The sequence below is a fragment of the Carassius gibelio genome, chromosome B15 (genome assembly GCF_023724105.1).
Source record: "Carassius gibelio isolate Cgi1373 ecotype wild population from Czech Republic chromosome B15, carGib1.2-hapl.c, whole genome shotgun sequence".
NCBI classification, from domain to species: domain Eukaryota; kingdom Metazoa; phylum Chordata; class Actinopteri; order Cypriniformes; family Cyprinidae; genus Carassius; species Carassius gibelio.
In genome coordinates, this window is record NC_068410.1 from 22,860,980 (window position 1) to 22,880,867 (window position 19,888).

Here is a 19,888-nt window from a genome sequence, read left to right on the forward strand (position 1 = left end):
CACAAGACTAAAAATCAGCTTTGCACGCAAATGAAACTAAGATTATTCTCTCTCCAGAACTCCATGAAGCAACATGTAAAACGACTCTGACAGGATTAAAGACACTAAACGGAAAACTCATGATCTGATTCCAGTTTAGACAGTCACGATCATCTCGAAAGACGAGGCATTTGTAACTAAAATATAACTAAAAAACATTTCAGTAGTATATTTGGTGTTCAGGAGGGTTGCATCATGTGCCTTTCTGTTTTGTTATGAGAAAGTGATTTCAAGATCTTTATGCAAAAGCAAAGGATTAATAAGGTAGATATAGATATTTTATAATATAGATAGATGGACAAAGACCTTGTTCCACATAAAATCATGACATAAACTTTAAGCATTTAAGTAATGATAATCTTTTACCATCAGTGACACACACTTACCACAAATTTTCCATTAATGAGAAAAAAAAAAATTCTTAAAGGGATAGTTCACCAAAAAAAAAAAAAAAAAAAAATCCTTTCATGAATTACTCACCCTGATGTCCTTGCTGTCTATGGAGGGTCAGAGAGCTCTCGTATTTCATCGAAAATATCTTAATTCGTGTTTCGGAGATGAACGGAGGTCTTACGGCTTTGGAACGACATGAGGGTGAGTTATTCATGACAGAATTAAATTTTTGGGGTGAATTAACAATTTAAATTGAATCAAGTTCAATTCTAAATCAAATAAGAATAATAAGCAATATCAGACATGCATCGCGTCGGACAACACGTGGAGGTCATCGATGACGTCGACGAAAAAAATACGTTAAGGGTGGAACGCCAAAGTTTCACGTGGAGCATTCGGATATTTTTTTTTCTCCATGACAGGCTGCTGGCTCCCACTGTTCAATTTTAATTTTTATTTTTTGTGGAAAAGCACTCTCTGTATTAGGTAAACCCCTCAAGTTTACATTGGTTACTGTATTCTTTCAATTGCTCTAAACAAGTATTTTGGGTGACCTTTTTTATTGAATGCTAGACATCAAGTTGTTATTTTCATCTGAAAGAAGAACTGTTTTTCAGTAAGCTAGGCCCTATGTGTTCAGTAAGCTTGTTTCAGTAAGCTATGTGTTTTCAAGGCTTCAAGGTTTTATTGAATGCTATCTCTATACAAGTGCAAAATAATGCATTCTTAGTCAGTCTTTTATTTTGTAATTTTAAGAGCAATAAACATATATTGCAATGTTAAGGAATTCATGTTTTTTTTCATTCAGATATCTAAATCAACATGTATAAATTGTTAGTAGTCAATTAATGGGGAGATAATCGAAATCGAATCGGTCTGAAAAAATTAATCGTTAGATTAATCGATGCATCGAAAAAATAATCGCTAGATTAATCGTTTAAAAAATAATCGTTTATCCCAGCCCTAGACATGCACCAATCGAATGAAACCAATATCACCTTTGCCGAGCAGAATTGGCACATAAGCTGGAAGATGTTTAGATGTTTTTACCCAGACTGCTTTATTCAGCTCAGGTGAAATGAATGCATTTACATTGCAATTACAACTGCATACATAATTCTCCTAGATTAATGTATTAAAAATCACATTATTAAAAGGTCATATTTTTTAAATATGAAACTAAATTAAAACCGCCAGTAACCACCACATTCTTGCTTGTGTGATATTGCAGAACTAAAACAAGAACTCATAATTTTGCACCCATGTCTTGAATTTCTGGGGCATTTTATTAATTTTAATGGCATTTTTTGCCAGCATTGAGCAAACCAATACACTGATAACTACCAAAGATCAATTTATTGAATTTACCAGTGCATGTAAATTATCCCAGCAATGCAAGTAAACTGCCCTAACAAGTCTAAAAAATATTTGGTTCTTTCCCAGAGGGGGGAAAAAATAATTAAATATTTCTGTGGCCTTTTCTAGAGGAAAAGTCCCTTTTTGATGCCAGAAGAGTTTATCTCCTTCAGTGTCGTTCTCAATACACGTTCTTCAGATGATTTAGTCTTAATAAAAAGTTGTTACTGGAATATTGGATGTTATTCAAGGTCAAATCACACTTGTATGTGAAGAATAAGCAACAAATATGAGAAACTCAGTGGATTACTACTATATTCTCTGTTTTTTGAGTTGTGATGTTAAATAAAGCATTAAAGGTGTTACAAAATGTCAGCGGGAAACTTGCAGAGACTCATTCTCATATTTCAAGTTTCTACGGCTGTGCCACTTATTCTTTAGCTGCATGGGATGAGAACATTTTTACAAAAATGTCTCGGGTCAAGAAAAAGTCTAATTTTTTGGATGCTCTCCTGTCACATATCATGCATCTGCACTTCATTAAACCAGCAGAACACAGCTTACCCTGTTTAAATCTGAAATCAGAGTAATGGGCACAAATATCACTGTGTCGACTGCTTACATGATCAGCTCGGTACTCTGAAGAATGACAGAAAAAGCAGAGATGATTCTGTTGAAAAAGTCTCCTGACTTCATCGTCACACTCACACGTCTTGCTCCAGCAGCTTCTTGTTGAAGTGAGAGTCAGACAGTTTTCATCTCTTGTGTTTGTGTGTCTCCAGGTGTCCACTGTTCCTGTGGAGCGGAGAACGCTGAAGTCCACTGTGCCCGAGGGAGCCGACACACACGCTGAATGTCTGCTGGTCAGACAGGTGAGTTCAGATCATAACTCTCAATACTGAGATACTACCATTAGAAAATCTGGAATCTGAGGGTGCACAAATCTTCAGAAAATCGCATTTAAAGTTGTCCAAATTACGTCCTTAGCAATGCATATTATTAATCAAAGATTAAGTATTTTTAATGTTTTTTGGCATAAAACAGTACTTAGTTTTGTTTAAGAGAAACATCAGCCAGGAATGAAAACTGTCGTCATTTACTCACACTTATGTCATCCAGATTTCTTACTAATACTTCCGTTAACACACAGAACAACACCAGAGTAGATATTTTTAATATTATCTCCTCATTTTTATCCTTGAACCGCCAAAAGTTTCACATATACTTCCGTTTCCAGTGGTTCTGAACCTGACGGGACATTATGTACTAAAATAGTGTATAGTAGAAGAATAATGTAGTCTGAGGTGCGTGTCTGTTTCATTAAGGAGCATGTTTGGGTGCAGAACCTATCAACTGCTTACAATTCTTTTAAACATTAGTAACAGATTCTTGTTCATTTGTCAGGTGGGAAAACTGTAGAACTGTTTTATTTTTGCTTATTTGTTGTTTAGGAAACGTTTAGCCTTTGGAATTTACATCAAACATATTTAATATTCGAGCGGTCATAAATGATACACTTCTGAAGGGTGTTTGAAGTGCAGTGAATGCTTTTTGTCATTCATTCAGCTGCTCCAGTAGATGAACCTCTGTCTGTTCTTCTTCTTCTTCTTCTTCTTCTTCTTCTTCTTCTTCTTCTTCTTCTTCTTCTTCTTCTTCTACAGGCCTGTCAGTATTACAACTCTCAGCTGCATGTGATCCAGTATCAGTATGAAGAGTATGCAGGGGACTACCGCACGCTGCCCAGGTACAGCTCACTCATCTCTCTTACAGATGAGGATTTTAATGTGGGAAAGAAAAAATTTAATTTAGTCATTCAAAAATAAGTGCCTTGCTTGACAAGGACAAAACAGAACCGACCTTGCATAATCTTTAACTTTATGCAAATGAGGAGCACATTTCCGAAGCGATAACCAGTAGAAAATGTATTTGTGGTATATATTTGTTGCTTCTTCTTCATATTCGGGTGTGATTAAACTTGAAGAAGATCCAGTAACCAGTGTTTGGGATTAAACAGTTGCATGAAACAAAATAATGTTACACTTTATTTTAAGGTGTCATTGTTACAGAGTCATTATACTTAGTTAACTACATGCATTTACTATATGGTTAGGTTTAGGATTCGGTTTAGTGTTGCTTTGATGTAATTATGCTTAACTGATTGTAATTATAGTATAAGGTACATGTAACGTGTAACAGAGACACCTTTAAATAAAGTGTTACCCTAAATAAATGTAACTCAAATCTGTTACAGTTACTAAGAAAAGTGTCATTAAATTACAGTTACTTATGAAAAAGATACAAATACAAAAGGGGTCACATCTTAATATTTTCACACACATACAGATATAATTCATTTCTTTCCCAAATTGCATTAACCTCAGAACGATCGCAAAGTAAAAAGATGTGAAGTATGATTTTGAGGATATTATTGTAATCTTAACTAAAGACAATCACATGTAATAAGTTACATTATTTTAATAAAGAATCTGAAATAGTTACAATACGTATTACATTTTAAAAAGGGTAAGTAATCTTCCCAACACTGCCAGTAACTGAAAGAAAAGGTCAAGTTTATTAGAAAAAATAAATCAGAAAATGCTCCACAGTCAAAAACTGTATCACTTCAACATTGCAGGAGATTTATTGAAATTATGTCATCATCACTTTGCAATATTATATTAAACATATTCAATTATTTGACACAGTTATTTAACAACAATGCTTTATCAGTATAAATATATTATTATTTCTTACAAAGAGCCGTATGAATGTTATTGTGTTGATAGATCGGCACTAACACTGCTGTAGTTTATAACAACAATCTCCAACAGAAGAAAGTAACAAGATAACAAATTCCTTAAATAATATAGTTTTAACTGCAGTAAACAGGTGAATAAATAAAGATCCTGTGATTGTATTTGTACATGTCCAGATGTGCAGTCAACAATAACAACAACACACACCAGAGACTAGCGGCACGCAGGGACGAAAGCACTGGTGCTGTAGACTAAGAGCAGCTCAGAGCAGAGAAAGTGTGTGTGTGTGTGTGTGTGTGCTGGATAAACTGTCTCTGACACACAGGACAGACACAAAGAGCTCTGCTTTTCAAGAGCACTGAGGCAGGCAGCAGAAAGGGCACCTGTGTGGGGTCCTGTCAGAGTAAAGCTGACTGAAAGGAGTGAAAGCACCACGTGATGTGGAAAATACAACCTCTTTCAGTAGGAGAGCAGGATTTATCAGCACACTGATGATTGTAGTGTATTCACAGCCTTGTCACTGACGCTTTTGTTTTCTGAATGAATGGGAGTAGTGATTCATGAAACATCTCTTTTGAAATATATAATAATATTCAAAAGAGATATGATATGATGTATATTTCTGCCTTCCTGAAAATGCTAGAAGGTGCCGGTATTAATCACAAACTCGTCTCTCTGTATTTCTTCTGCCTGATAGGAAGCTGTGTAAATCAGAGAAGTTGCCCTCGCACTCCTTCGAGATCGACCATGAAGACGTGGACAAAGATGAGGTCAGCACCACGCATCAAGCTGAATTTACACAAGGATTCATAAATAAAGTGAACCTGGAGAGTGTTAAATTTGCAAATGCACTTTATAATATTTTTTATTGATTTATTTATTGTGTAGGACACCACGTCTCTGTCGTCGTCTAAAGGAGGAGGAGGTGGAGCAGGAAGTGGAGGTGCAGGGGGAATCGGGGTTTTTAAGTCCGGCTGGCTCTATAAAGGAAACTTTAACAGCACTGTCAACAACAGTATCACCGTCCGGGTGAGATGCACATCTCTCACACATCTGCATTTGACATGTGATCATTTAAAAAGAATGAAAAATCCCAACCAAGATATAGATGAGTTCGTTTTTTCATCAGATTTGTAGAAATGTAGCATTACATCAGTGTCTCATCAATGGATGCTCTGCAGTGAATGGGTGCCGTCAGAATGAGAGTCTGATAAAAACATCACAATAATCCATAGCACTCCAGTCCATCAGATAACATCTGGAGAAGACAAAACCTGAAACACATCCAGCATTAAGATGATTTTAACTCAAATACAGTAGAGTATATAATCCAGAATAACACTTCCTCCAGTGAAAAAGTGTTCTGGTCTGAATCAGGAGAGAAATCTGCACAGATCAAGAAAATGCACTTCTTCACCGGAGGAAGTGTTATTATGGATTATGGACTTTTTTTATTTTTTTGTGATGTGTTTATCAGCTGTTTGGACTCAATCTGACGGCACCCATTCACTGCAGAGCATCCATTGATGAGACACTGATGCAATGCTGCATTTCTCCAGATCTGATGAAGAAACTCTTGGATGAACTGAGTACTTACATAGTTGCACTGATACTTTCATTAGGCCAGACTGTGTTTTCTAGTATGGTAGACTTCTCTCTTCTCTAAATTCATCAAATTTTCATTCATTTATTTTCATTCATTCATTTTATTTAATTCACAAATTCAAAGCTATAAAAGGAACTACTGGAGTGAAAAATATTGCTGATTGGCCATTGCTTGTTTTTGACTTTCTTGATGCTTGTGTTTTCCCAGTCCTTCAAGCGCAGGTATTTTCAGTTGACTCAACTATCTGACAACTCTTACATCATGAACTTCTATAAAGATGAGAAAATATCAAAAGAGCCTAAAGGCTGTATATTTCTGGACTCGTGCACCGGGGTGGTTCAGGTCAGTAAAGATATACGTTTTTAAAGCGGTTCAGCATACATTAATAACCTTGAGGAGACCAGCGACTGATATTTATTCTGGTGTCTGGGTTCCCTCAGAATAACCGGCTGAGGAAACACGCCTTTGAGTTGAAAATGAACGAAGTGACATATTTTGTCCTGGCTGCTGAGAACGAGCAAGACATGGACGATTGGATCAACACTCTCACACGCATCCTGCAGATCAGCCCTCCGGACGGCCCGGCTCTGGATCGCAAGAGCACGGACCTGAGCGACAGCAGACAGGGTGAGGGCTTACAGAGAAGTACAGAACGAATGATGTGTGTCAATGTTGCATTTGCAAGAAAGGTCAATGACGATTAAAAGTTGTCTAATGCTGTTTCACCTATGATCTGTATATGCACCATGGATTTTTTTCCATGCATTGAGATGCGGCACAGAAAATGCATTGAAGGGATCAGTGCAATGATCATTTCTGCACCAATTCTGTTTTTACTATGACGCACACATTGAATTAAAGTGTAGTAATTTTTCCATTAGTTATTCACAGTCATCCTATTAAGCTCTTGACAAAGCAAAGAAAACTAAAACACTTACCAGGAGTTGCAAGAATAACTAAAGTGGTCTAAATGATAAGGTAAATGTTTTATGTGAAATGCACCGCACAGGATGTGATTTCGTGTGAAGGAGAAGCTGACACCTGCATCTGTGCAAAAAGCTGGTGGTCAGAGAACAACACCTTTACTCAAACAACACGCTTGTGCACTGTAAACACATCTAATGTTAAAGCACAGTGGGCTTCTGTACGTGCTGCGTTCGGATCATGTGTGAAACAGGCGTAATATTATGACTGCAACGTCTACCCTTGATGAACTCTGTTTGGCCTCCAGTAATGATAGAAGGAAGTATTTTCTCCAGCCATAGCACAAGGATTTTGGAAAGCAACTTAAGATCTATGTCCAACATGGAAATTGGCCTATAAGTTACACAGTACTCTGGGTCTTTTTCAAAACAAGAGCCTCCCCAAAAATCTTCAAGGATTTTAATTTAAAGATGAAGAAGGTGTGATTTTATAATCAAATAGAAAATCTTCAAATGATTCTTTATTACTTTCAGTGTTAAGTTACTTTAAAAAATGCATAGGAAGATACAATAAATATATTTAACAAATTCTTTATGCAAAGCTGTCTCTTGAGGACTTCATTAATTCATTTATTGTATATTGTTTCCCCTTGAGACCGGTTTGAAACACCAAATTTAATGTAGTAAGATTTGTCTATTTGTCTACACTATCTGCTAAGGAACTTTTGTGTGTGTGAAAAACTCTTAATAGGCTCTAGAAGTGATCTCACAAATCCTTCAGATAGATCATCTGATAATCTCCCTAATTCACATCATTTTCTATTAGATCTGTCATCATTTTCTAAATCTCCTTTCTGGAAATTTCAAACCGAATCTATCCGCCTCTTCATATTTCAATCTCCACGAACCCCTATCATCCTGGGACTTCCCTGGCTAGAGAAGCACAACCCCTGTATTTCATGGTCCAGAGGACAGATTATTCAATGGTCAGAGTCCTGCCATCACAATTGGCTCAACGCTACTCACGTCAGAGAGGAGAAGGATGTCACGCCTGTGTTTCAACTCCCTGCTGAATACCACAGAGGCCTTCAGTAAGATCAAACGTTCCCAACTACCTCCTCATAGAACAGGTGCCTGTGCCATCAATCTCCAACATGGTTCACATTGTCCCATGGCAAGGGTTTTTCCCCTATCTCAACCGGAAGCTGAGGCTATGAAGTCATATATTGAAGAGGAACTCTCTAAAGGTTTTATTAGACCATCCACATCACTTGCCTGTGCTGGGTTCTTCTTTGTCAAAAAGAAAGATGGAGGTCTTCGTCCCTGCATTGATTCCCGAGGACTCAATGACATCACTATCATGTTTCACTACCCCTTTCCTCTAGTCCAGGGATCCTCAAATCAGGACCTCGAGATCCACTTTCCAGCAGAGTTTAGCGCTAACCCTAATCAAACACACCTGAGCATGCTAATCAATGCCAATCAATGTCTTTGGGATCATTAGGAAATCACAGGCAGGTGACTTTGACCAGGGATGGAGCTAAACTCTGCAGTGCATTGGACCTCCAGGGTAAGATTTGAGGAAGGGGGGACTAGTCCCTGTAGCCCTGGAACAGCTCCAAAAGGCAAGATACTTCACCAAGCTGAAACTTCGCAGTGCATACGATCTCATTTGCATCTGTGAGGGTGATGAATGGAAGACTGCTTTCTCTACAACAACTGGGCACTATGAGTATGTTGTTGTGCCTTTCGGGCTTGCCAACAGCCCTTCAGTGTTCCAGGCCTTCAGCAACAATGTGTTCAGAGGCATGTCAAATCGCTGGGTCATTGTTTATATTGAAGACATCATGCTTTTACTCCTGCAAGCTCAATCCCATCGAACAAAATTATGATGTGGGCCATCGAGAACTTCTTGCAATGAAGATCACTTTTGAGAAGTGGCATCACTGGCTCGAGGGATCCAAACACCCCTTTACTTTACTCACCGATCACCGCAATCTGCAATATCTGAAATCAGACAATAAGACTCATTCACAGAAAGGCACGATGGTCACTGGTCTTCACCAGATTCGACTTCACAATAACCTACCATCCAGGCTCTCAAAACACTAAGGGGAAGTCTTCTGTAACGAGGAGACAGTGGTGTTAGGATCCATGTGCAAAGGGAAACACCTATTCAGATGATCAGTCTCAGGCATGGGGTATTGTGGGAAGTGAAGTCTGAAAAGGCTGGTTAGTACTCTGGTGATGGTTCCCTCTGGTGGTGGTAGGAGAGGGCCACAGAGGCTGAATTTGGGACAGAATCCTTCTCATACTTAGCTGATACAAAAAAACGCATATTCAGTCTGATTAAAGTGATCACCTGATACAGAAACACACATGAAGTGTGATCAAAATCCATGTGACCAATCTGTGAATCCAATCTGTGACCATCACTATATAATTTTATTGAGCTTTTGTTAATTGCATTTTCAGCTGAAATGTGTTTTTGTTGTTGCTCAGAGATCATTGATGCATCATCGAATCATGTCCCTGTTCAAAAAAATGAGGAAACAACTGAAAACGGAATCCACCCTGAGCTGGCCAAGGTAATTAATGTGTTGTTACATCTTAGAGAAGCTATCATTACATCCTCCTTCTGAAAAAAACGGAAACGGCCTTGATGCATTCACCTTTGAACAGTTATTAAATCAGAGGGCTAAAAACAGGGTTGACAAAGGAAAGATCCTGCTAATATTGTGAGTGAACATTCACATGCATCAAAAAAATGTAAAAGTATAATATAATTTTATAAAATATAACATGTATTTCATAAAATATATTTCTATATTATATTTTATAAAATATTTTTCAAACTATATTAGCTAAAAATTATCTGATAATATACTTATGTATTCTCTACTAATATATATTTGGCCCTTATATATATATATATATATATATATATATATATATATATATATATATATATATAGTTTTATTTATTTTATTTTTTTTAAGCTTTCAAAAATATATTTTGACCTCTGTACATTTCAGTCCGAGAAAATGCATTCATATATTTGATTAACCATTATTAATAATACTTTTATTCTCTATTAGGCCATCCACATTTGTATTTAACTTAAATAAAACTACTGAAATGTATTTTCTTGCCCCTGAAATGAATTTACTAATATATTATAATATATTTTCAAATTATTGATTAATTTCATCCAAAAAAAAAAGTTTTTGTTCACATAATATTTGTATGTACTGTGTATATTTATCATGTACATATAAAAACACATAAACATCTCATTAACGCTCTGTGATAGAGCACTGTTCATGACTAACACTGATGTTGTGATGTTTCAGTATATTTCTGAGACAGAGGAATCAGCCAGAGCTGCCAGACGAGAGGAAAGACTCAACCTGTTCTCTCTGGATCCTGATATCCCAGTACGTCTTTCTGTTTCATGAAGAGATTGTATTGTTTGAGGGGGTTTGTGCAGGGCATTTCACTGTGGTTGTTATTTTGGTGTGTGAGAAGCGCATGCTTTGTGTTGAAGGTTTCGAGGAGCCCCAGGATAGAGTTTGGGGAGTCTGCTTCTGTCCAGCCGTTCGATGAGAGGCTCGGGAAGAGACTGATGATCTCCTGCTGCTCGCTCAACCTCACACTGCAGGGCTGCGTCAACGAGGCCGAGACCGAGCCTGTGACTAACGTACGAGCTCATGTCCTCTATCACAACAGAACATTCATTCAGAGAAATACAATAGTTCAGTAGCACATATATTTGTTTGCATACTCCTTGCAGAATCTTTATCATTCAAAAGAACAGATTTCATTAAACAATGCATTTTGTTTTAAATGTAGGACATTATGAAATATATATATATATATATATATATATATATATATTTCTTAGCATTTTATTTTTCTGTTAAATATCTTACATTCTCTAATCATGACTTTACTTGACATTATTATGACATTTACTTGATAAACAAATTTCTTAAGAAAATAGCTTTTTCATGTTTTAAAAAATATGTTTTTTTTTTTCTTTCTCCATGGATAAATGATTTTTTATTAAAGGGATAATTCACCCAAAAATCTTAATGATGTCATTAATAACTCACCCTCATGTCGTTCCAAACCTGTGAGACCTCCGTTTATCTTCTGAACACAGTTTAAGATATTTTAGATTTAGTCCGAGAGCTCTCAGTCCCTCCATTGAAGCTGTGTGTACGGTCTACTGTCCATGTCCAGAAAGGTAAGAAAAACATCATCAAAGTAGTCCATGTGTCACGGTTTTACGCTGCCTGAAGGAATACGGAGTCGAGGATAAACGGAATAAGGTTTTTAATATATCCAACACAGGGGATATCCAACATGAAGCACAGAGGTAGACACACGTAAGTAGCAAGTGATCACAAGTGAGTAGCAAGTGGTAATGAAGACCCGACCACACAGAACTGAAAGGACAAGGCTTAAGTACAACAGATAATTGGGGAAACACAGGTGGATGGAATCATTAAATTAACAGGGACATGGAACACATGAGGAAGATAATAGACACCTGGGAACTAATCAAACTAAACACGGAAGACAGAAACTGGGTCACGGGCAAAAACAAGCTAAATGAGTCCAGGTGTGTGACAGTACTCCCCCCTCCCGGTAGGTGCGTCCTCGCACCGTAGAAACAACAGGGGGAGGCGTAGGTGGGAACTTGGGAGGAGGTTCCGGTGGAGGACGGACTTCCAGGAGGGGGCCAGCAGACAGGGACCACAGAAGGAGGAGCCAGGGAGGAGACGACGGAGGAAGGAGCCAGGGAGGAGACAGGAGCAGGAGGAGCCAGATGGTCCACCAGAGACCAGCCAGGACGGAGATCCAAGGTGGGGTCGACGGCGGGAGGAGCCATGGTGAAGGAAGGGTCGACGACACCAGGGGGCCGACAGGCGGAGACTGCACCGGTGGGTGAGGAGCCCAAGATGGAGCAGCACAGCCGCAGAGCCAGGGTGACGTCGAGGATCCGGAGGGCCTAGGTGGAGCTGAAGGCTCAGGCGACCAAGGCAGAGGCGGGGTCCTGGCAGACCGCTGTGGAGCCGGAGTGACCGAGGATGGAGGTGGAACTGGAGGGAAGGAGGAGCCTGACAGAGCCGGAGGGATGGAGTGACGAGGTGGAACCAGAGGAGTGGAGTCCCGAGGCGGCGGATGGTCGACGACTGACCAAGGTGGAGCCGGAGGGACGAGGGAGCCCGGTGGAGCAGGTGGGATGACAGGCCACGGTGGAGACGAGGGAGCTAAGAGCCAAGGCGGAGCCGCTGGGTCGAAGGACCGAGGAGGAGTCCAGGGCTCGGAGGCTGGAGGCGGAGACAGGGCCTTAACACGCCAAGGCGGAGCTGGAGACTGGCAGTCCAGCGGCGAACCACCGCACCCCGATGGCGCGGACTGAGGGTGAGCTGCGGGACTGACTGGCACCAGCAGGGATGACGAGGAACTGGCTGGTCTAGGAGGAGGAGAGAGGAGAAGGATGGGAGGAAGGACAGGAGGATCAGGACTGGACGGAACCAGCGAAAGAGGAGTAGAGGGACCAGCAGGTTTGGGAGGAGGCGGGAGAGGGAGGCTGGGAGGGAATACAGGAGACACAGAAGATTCAGGGCTGGGCGGAACCAGCGGAGACACAGAAAATTCAGAGCTGGGCGGAACCAGCGGAGACACAGAAGATTCAGAGCTGGGTGGAACCAGCGGAGAAACAGAAAACTCAGGGCTGGGCGGAACCAGCGGAGAAACAGTAGATTCAGAGCTGGGCGGAGCCAGCGGAGATACAGGAAACTCAGGGCTGGGCGTAACCAGCGGAGAAACAGGAAACTCAGGGCTGGGCGTAACCAGCGGAGAAACAGAAAACTCAGGGCTGGGCGTAACCAGCGGAGAAACAGAAAACTCAGGGCTGGGCGTAACCAGCGGAGAAACAGAAAACTCAGGGCTGGGCGTAACCAGCGGAGAAACAGAAAACTCAGGGCTGGGCGTAACCAGCGGAAATGGAGCAGAGGAAATGACTGGAGGAGGTAGGAGTGGGAGACTGAGAGGGTATACAGGGGAATCAGGGCTGGACGGAACCAGCGGGGAAACAGGAAAATTAGGGATTACCTCCATAGACCAGTCCATCAGATCCAGAACTTGCTCCATATGATCTTCAGAGACTGCATATAGCTCACCCTCAGTCGCAGGAGTGTGGGCAGGGCTTTCCTCCACGCCCTCGATCTCCACGAGGACTCCCACGATGCACGGTGTTGCCGGCTCACACACCTGGTCAGTCGCGCTCTCGAGATCCTGTTCCCTGTCGGTGAATGGCTCGGGCTCTGCGGCTGCGGTGGGCTCTGGCTCCGTGTAGCGAGTTGGTGGCTGGCTGGTCTCTGGGTCGGGAGTGGGACTGGCGAGATCCTCTATGGGGCAGATGGTGAAAGATGAGCCATTTCTCGCCAGAGTCCACTCCACGAATGCGGCGAAATCCTCTCGAGGACCATCTTCGGACGACAACGCTCTGCATTTGGAGTTCAGGCTGGTGTTGTAGAAGGTGCAGAGCGCGCCGTCCGGGTAGCTGGTGGCATTAGCTAAAAGGAAAAACTGTCTGGTATGGTCCTCGAGAGAACGTCCTTCCTGCTTCAGCAGGAGGATGAGGAATTCGGGACGATAGAGGGGATCCATAGACACTAAGAAAAGAAAGGACTGTGAAAAAACAAAAACAAAACGGAGGGAAGAACACGCAGTTTTCTATTTTCTCTTTTAAGGTCGGGTCTTCTGTCACGGTTTTACGCTGCCTGAAGGAATACGGAGTCGAGGATAAACGGAATAAGGTTTTTAATATATCCAACACAGGGGATATCCAACATGAAGCACAGAGGTAGACACACGTAAGTAGCAAGTGATCACAAGTGAGTAGCAAGTGGTAATGAAGACCCGACCACACAGAACTGAAAGGACAAGGCTTAAGTACAACAGATAATTGGGGAAACACAGGTGGATGGAATCATTAAATTAACAGGGACATGGAACACATGAGGAAGATAATAGACACCTGGGAACTAATCAAACTAAACACGGAAGACAGAAACTGGGTCACGGGCAAAAACAAGCTAAATGAGTCCAGGTGTGTGACACCATGTGACATCAGAGGGTCAGTTAGAATTTGTTGAAGCATCGAAAATACATTTTGGTGTAAAAATAGCAAAAACTACGACTTTATTCAGCATTGTCTTCTCTTCCGTGTCTGTTGTGAGAGAGTTCAAAACAAGCAGTTTGTGATATTCGGTTCATGAACGAATCATTCGTTGTAACCGGATCTTTTTGAACCAGTTCCCCAAATCGAACTGAATCGTTTTAAACGGTTCTCATCTCTAATATGCATTAATCCACAAATGACTTAAGCTGTTAACTTTTTTAATGTGGCTGACACTCCCTCTAAGTTCAAACAAACCAATATCCCGGAGTAATTCATGTACTCAAACAGTACACTGACTGAACTGCTGTGAAGAGAGAACTGAAGATGAACACCGAGCCGAGCCAGATAACGAACAAAAGTTTGATTAAACAGTTTTCGTATCACCAGTAGTTCTTTCAGACAGTTCGATTCAATAAACCGATTCTTTTGCGCTCGAAGTAATGGCGTCATCGGCGATGATTGCCCGGATTCAAGCCTTCGGTTTACCCGCGCTCATAACACTAGCACATAATCAGTTCAGAATCAATCACCAAAAGAATCAGTTCTGTTCAGACGCTCTGTGTGTCGGTTATCTGGCTCGGCTCTGTGTTCATCTTCAGTTCTCTTAATGCTTATTGGAGACTCGAACCATTTCAAATGATTCAGTTCGATTTGGTGAACTGGTTCAAAAAGATCCGGTTACATCGAATGATTCATTCACGTACTGGACATCACAAACTGCTTTGTTTTGAACTCTCTCACAACAGACATGGAAGAGAAGACAATGCTGAATAAAGTTGTAGTTTTTGCTATTTTTGGAACAAAATGTATTTTTGATGCTTCAAAATATTCTAACGGACCCTCTGATGTCTAATGGACTACTTTGATGATGTTTTTCTTACCTTTCTGGACATGGACAGTATACCGTACACACAGCTTCAGGGACTGCGAGCTCTCGAACTAAATCTGAAATATCTTAAACTGTGTTCTGGAGATAAAAGGAGGTCTTACATGTTTGGAACAGCATAAGGGTGAGTTATTAATGACATAATTTTGCTATTTGGGTGAACTAACCCTTTAAGTATAAACTCGCTTACTTTTTATTGAAAAACAAGCCTAAATATCTTAAATCATGTTGCTTCTCATGTATCTTGATTTGTACAGGAGAAGACAAAAACAAAATGAAACTACTAAGAAAATATAATTTGCAGTGTACTACTTTCATTTAATATATTTTGTATTTCATTTTTCATGTATATTGCGCAAGACAAAAATAATTACTGCATTTACACAGATGATCCTGTTCAAAAGTTTACATCCCCTTGATCAGTGTCTGTGATTATTGTTCTTGTCTCATCGATGCCTACAGAAGTTGAGATCCTGCTTTTCTCATCTAAAGCAACTGAGGGAATCAACTTTTACAAAAACTTGCATTTGCTTGTTGCTCGAGAAAGATACAAGAGATTGCAAACTTTTGTAAATGAAGATCAAATAAATTGTTATTATTCTGTCTTCTGGGAAATATTTAAATATCTTATATAGAGGGATATATGTATGTATATTACTATAAAGTTTACAAAAGGCTTTAGAAATGTAGGACACAAAAAGGGTGTGCAAACATATATCCTCAGCTGTATATAGTGTATCATTTATTAATCTCCTTATATGTGACCCTGGAGCACAAAACCAGTAGCACAGGGATATGTGTAGGAGTAACCAATGTCAAAATTATCAGTTTTTCGTTGATGCTAAAAATCATTAGGATATTAAGTAAAGATCATGTTCCATGAAGATATTTTGTACATTTCCTAACATTAATATATCAAAACTTCAGTTTGATTATTAATATGCATTGCTATGAATTTCTTTGAACACCTTTAAAGGACATTTTACATTTTTTACACATCTCAACTGAATACTGTCCTCCTAACAAACCACACATCAATGAAAGCTTATGTATTCAGCTTTCTCAGTTTCCCAAAAAACATTGACCCTTATAATTGGTCTTGTGGTCCAGGGTCACATATGTATGTTGAATGACTGCTGTCCCTCCTCAGATCGAGCCTTTCTTCGTGTCGGTGTCTCTGCTGGACATCCGTGAGGGCAGGAAGGTTTCCGCTGACTTCCATGTGGACCTAAACCACGAGGTGGTGCGGCAGATGCTCAGTGGCTCTGCTAGTGCAGGAGATCACGGCTCGGATGGTGCTCCGCAGGAAAATGGCCTGAGCTCACCGGTGGAGAAAAAGAGCGAGGACTGCCAGCTGAGCCCGGAGCTGGAGAACTGGCTGCGCTTCCCCAAACAGGTAAGAGTGCAGGAGCCCTTTGATACGGAGGTGGATCTTCAGAGGAGGGATCTGTGTTCATGTGTGTATGTGGCTGATCATTCTGCAGGCGATTTTTTCCATCACGAACCCACACACAGACATCGTGATGGTGGCACGGGTGGAGAAAGTGTTGACGGGAAATATTTCCAGCGGTGCAGAACCCTACATCAAAAACACAGATTCCAGCAAGGTTTGTCATTTCAATGAATTTACATCATAAAGTGCTTTGAATAAAAGTGTCTGCTAAATGCATACAGGTCATGTAATCTGTGTGTAGATATTTATATACTGTAGGGACAAAAGTATTGGGACACCTGACCATTACACCAACAGTAATGTTAACGGCATGGCTTTCTAAATGCATCGACATTAATATGAGTTGGTCCCTAATTGCAGCAGTCCTAGCTAACAGGAAATGTTCTCCAATGTTTTTTAAAAATCGCAAGGCGCAGAACAAGTGTGTTTGCTAGTTTCAGTCCGACACCGTTCGCATTTTCCCGTCCAGCACCACGTCGTTTAATTAGCAAATGCATTTGCGCTCATTTGTGCGCCCATGGGCGTGCTGGTCTAAAAAAGAGGTGTCTTCAGGCACATTTCTGGTGCATTGCTATTTTAAGGAGCAATGTTTTTTCTTTGTTATTTAAAGAGCGCACACGCTGCTTATTAAACACAGGGACGCACAGCAGCACACAAACATGACAAATATTACAAATTAAAGGATTGCAATGCAATGCATAAGAATTTGTGTAGGCTAATTAAATATATATAAATATTTACGTCATTTTTCCGTCGTTAAAATAGCAAAAGTGGATTTAGACACGCCCTGAGGGCACCTGCGCCGTGCGCTTTACACTTTTTGTGTTTAGATCGTTAAAATAGGGCCCTAAGTTCTTAAATGTTCTTAAAGTACTGTTTATGGAATGTTCTTATCACTTAATATAATATTGGATAAAACGTTGAGAAACCATATTCTTTGAATGTCCACATACCGTTATTTTTACTTAAAAATGTCCTTAGGAGAAAACATTTGTACTTAATGAATGTTCTTAATGTTGGGAGAAAACACTTTTAATAAAAAATAAACGTTAAAGATAAAATGATCAGAAAATAGTTTTCACGTAACTGTCGAATGAAAACTCACGGAGAGGAAGATGGTGGGTACACAGTCTTTAATTAATCCACATACAGGCCGTTGCTCTGTTTTACCTCCCAATAAACCGGGGGTAGTACAATTCAACAACAAAAACTGCATCTGTAAAGTTATGGTTTATTAATTTCTACACGTACCCCAACCCTAAACCTACCCTTACAGTAATGCAGATCCATTAAAAATCATTGTTAGCATGAGAAAAAGGAAGCGATACTGATGTGCTCATGCGCAGTAAACCCTGGTAGGAAAATCTGACATGTAGGATAAATGTCAGGACACCGGCTGGTGACACACGTATACCATAGACGAGACCCGACAAACTAGAACTGAACACACAGGAACTTAAACACACGGGCAAACGAGGAAAAAGGCTGAATTAACCAGACACAGGTGAACTGACCAACATAATCAAGGGAAGAATGGGGAAACTAGGTCAATGAACACATGAGGAGAGAAAACAAACTCAAACTCCAGCTGTTTTAGTAACCTTTAAAAGGCTGGTTGACCACTTATTTCCAGGCTTAATTGTGTTTTTTGGGGAGCAGTCTAACGTCTTAATGTTTGGTTTAAAAAAAGCATTATTTTACACATAATTGACCTTTATTCTGCAATGCGTTGTCCCTTCTCGAATCAAATACACTGAACTCCAGTTTCTCTGCTTGTTCCATCCAGACTGTGCAAAAGATGTTGAAATCCAATAAACAGTTCTGTAGCAAACTTGGAAAGTACCGCATGCCTTTCGCCTGGTCTGTAAGGTAAGGGGATCCTAAATCTCTGGTGCTTCAGCTATACTGGATCAAACGCTCAACAAATACAAGCTCTGGCACTATTAAAGCATCTCTTCCTTCTGTATATTCCAGGTCAGTATTTAAGGACAACCAGGGAACAGTGGACAGGGAAAGTCGCTTCTCTCCTCTCTTCAAACAAGAGAGCAACAAGATTTCCACAGAAGACCTCATCAAGCTCATCACAGAGTACAGGAGGTACAGACGAAATCACACATGTGTGACCCTGGAACCCTTTAAACTGAGATGTATAAATCATCTGAAAGCTTGTTTTCCACTGATGTGTGGTTTGTTCGGAGGACAATATTTGTCTGAGATACAACTATTTGAAAATCTGGAATCTGAGAGTGCAAAATAATTTTAATATTCAGAAAATAATCTTTAAAGTTATCTAAATGAAGTCCTTAGCAATGCATATTACTAATCAAAAATTGAGTTTTGATGTATTTATGCTTAGATATTTACAAAATATCTTCATGGAACATGATCTTTACGTATCCTAATGATTTTTGGCATTAAATAAAAATGTATAATTTTGATGCATGCAATGTATTGTTATCTATTAAGACTGCTTTTGGATTCCAGGGTTACAAATGTCCCGTCATCATAAATCACCTCAGTAAAATCAAGTGTTTTTACAGGGCAGAGAAGGCCAGCAAACTCCAGATCATCCCTGGAAACCTTGAAATAAACGTGGACTGTGTTCCCATGGAGTGTCCCAGTACGTCCAACTAACACCACAACCCTCACATTTGAGGCCAATTTGATGCAATTTTACTCATAAATGTTGAGTTTTAAGCGCTGTTGTGTGGCACACACTCATCATCATGCATGCACATGTTCCTCAGACTGTGTGACGTCCTCGTATGTGGCTCTGAAGCCGTTCGAGGACTGCGCTCTTCACGCTCCGACGGTGGAGGTGGACGAGTTCCTGCAGGACTCTTCTAAGTTTACCCAGCCTTACAGAGTCTACAAGAATCACATCTACATCTACCCCAAACACCTCAAGTATGACAGCCAGAAGAGCTTCGCGAAGGTGAGGAAGACACATTCACACTGGACCTTCAGACTCACAAATGCTGTGAAATCTGAATGAATCGAAATTGCATGAACTTGCCCATGTCAGACCAACAGAGGGCTTCAAATGCTGTCCAAATTAGACAAACAATACTTTCTGTTTCTGAAGAATATAAGTAGCACTTTAGTTTAGGAACCAGTTCTCACTATTATCTAGTTGTGTATTAGCATACATATTACTAGCATATCGGCTATAAAACACATATTAATGCCTTCTTCTGCATGATCATATTTTAGATCCCTTAATCCACTCCATACCTAAACTTAATAGCTATCTTACTTTTAATAAGCAGCTAATTTT

The 19,888-nt window shown here is 40.1% G+C and overlaps 1 protein-coding gene across 6 annotated transcripts in view; it reads left to right on the forward strand.

The window, feature by feature from the left end:
• dock10 (dedicator of cytokinesis 10) overlaps positions 1 to 19,888 on the forward strand; it is a 111,837-nt gene that overhangs the window by 63,749 nt on the left and 28,200 nt on the right. For all 6 annotated transcript variants that reach the window (XM_052577137.1, XM_052577136.1, XM_052577139.1 and 3 more), the window contains exons 3-17: positions 2,571 to 2,660; positions 3,450 to 3,532; positions 5,242 to 5,314; positions 5,433 to 5,573; positions 6,358 to 6,492; positions 6,591 to 6,777; positions 9,576 to 9,661; positions 10,428 to 10,511; positions 10,622 to 10,774; positions 16,309 to 16,554; positions 16,643 to 16,765; positions 18,398 to 18,480; positions 18,586 to 18,708; positions 19,152 to 19,231; positions 19,359 to 19,546. In XM_052577137.1, coding sequence (XP_052433097.1) covers positions 2,571 to 2,660; positions 3,450 to 3,532; positions 5,242 to 5,314; positions 5,433 to 5,573; positions 6,358 to 6,492; positions 6,591 to 6,777; positions 9,576 to 9,661; positions 10,428 to 10,511; positions 10,622 to 10,774; positions 16,309 to 16,554; positions 16,643 to 16,765; positions 18,398 to 18,480; positions 18,586 to 18,708; positions 19,152 to 19,231; positions 19,359 to 19,546 — 1,875 coding nt within the window. The remainder of the gene's footprint in view (positions 1 to 2,570; positions 2,661 to 3,449; positions 3,533 to 5,241; positions 5,315 to 5,432; positions 5,574 to 6,357; positions 6,493 to 6,590; positions 6,778 to 9,575; positions 9,662 to 10,427; positions 10,512 to 10,621; positions 10,775 to 16,308; positions 16,555 to 16,642; positions 16,766 to 18,397; positions 18,481 to 18,585; positions 18,709 to 19,151; positions 19,232 to 19,358; positions 19,547 to 19,888) is intronic.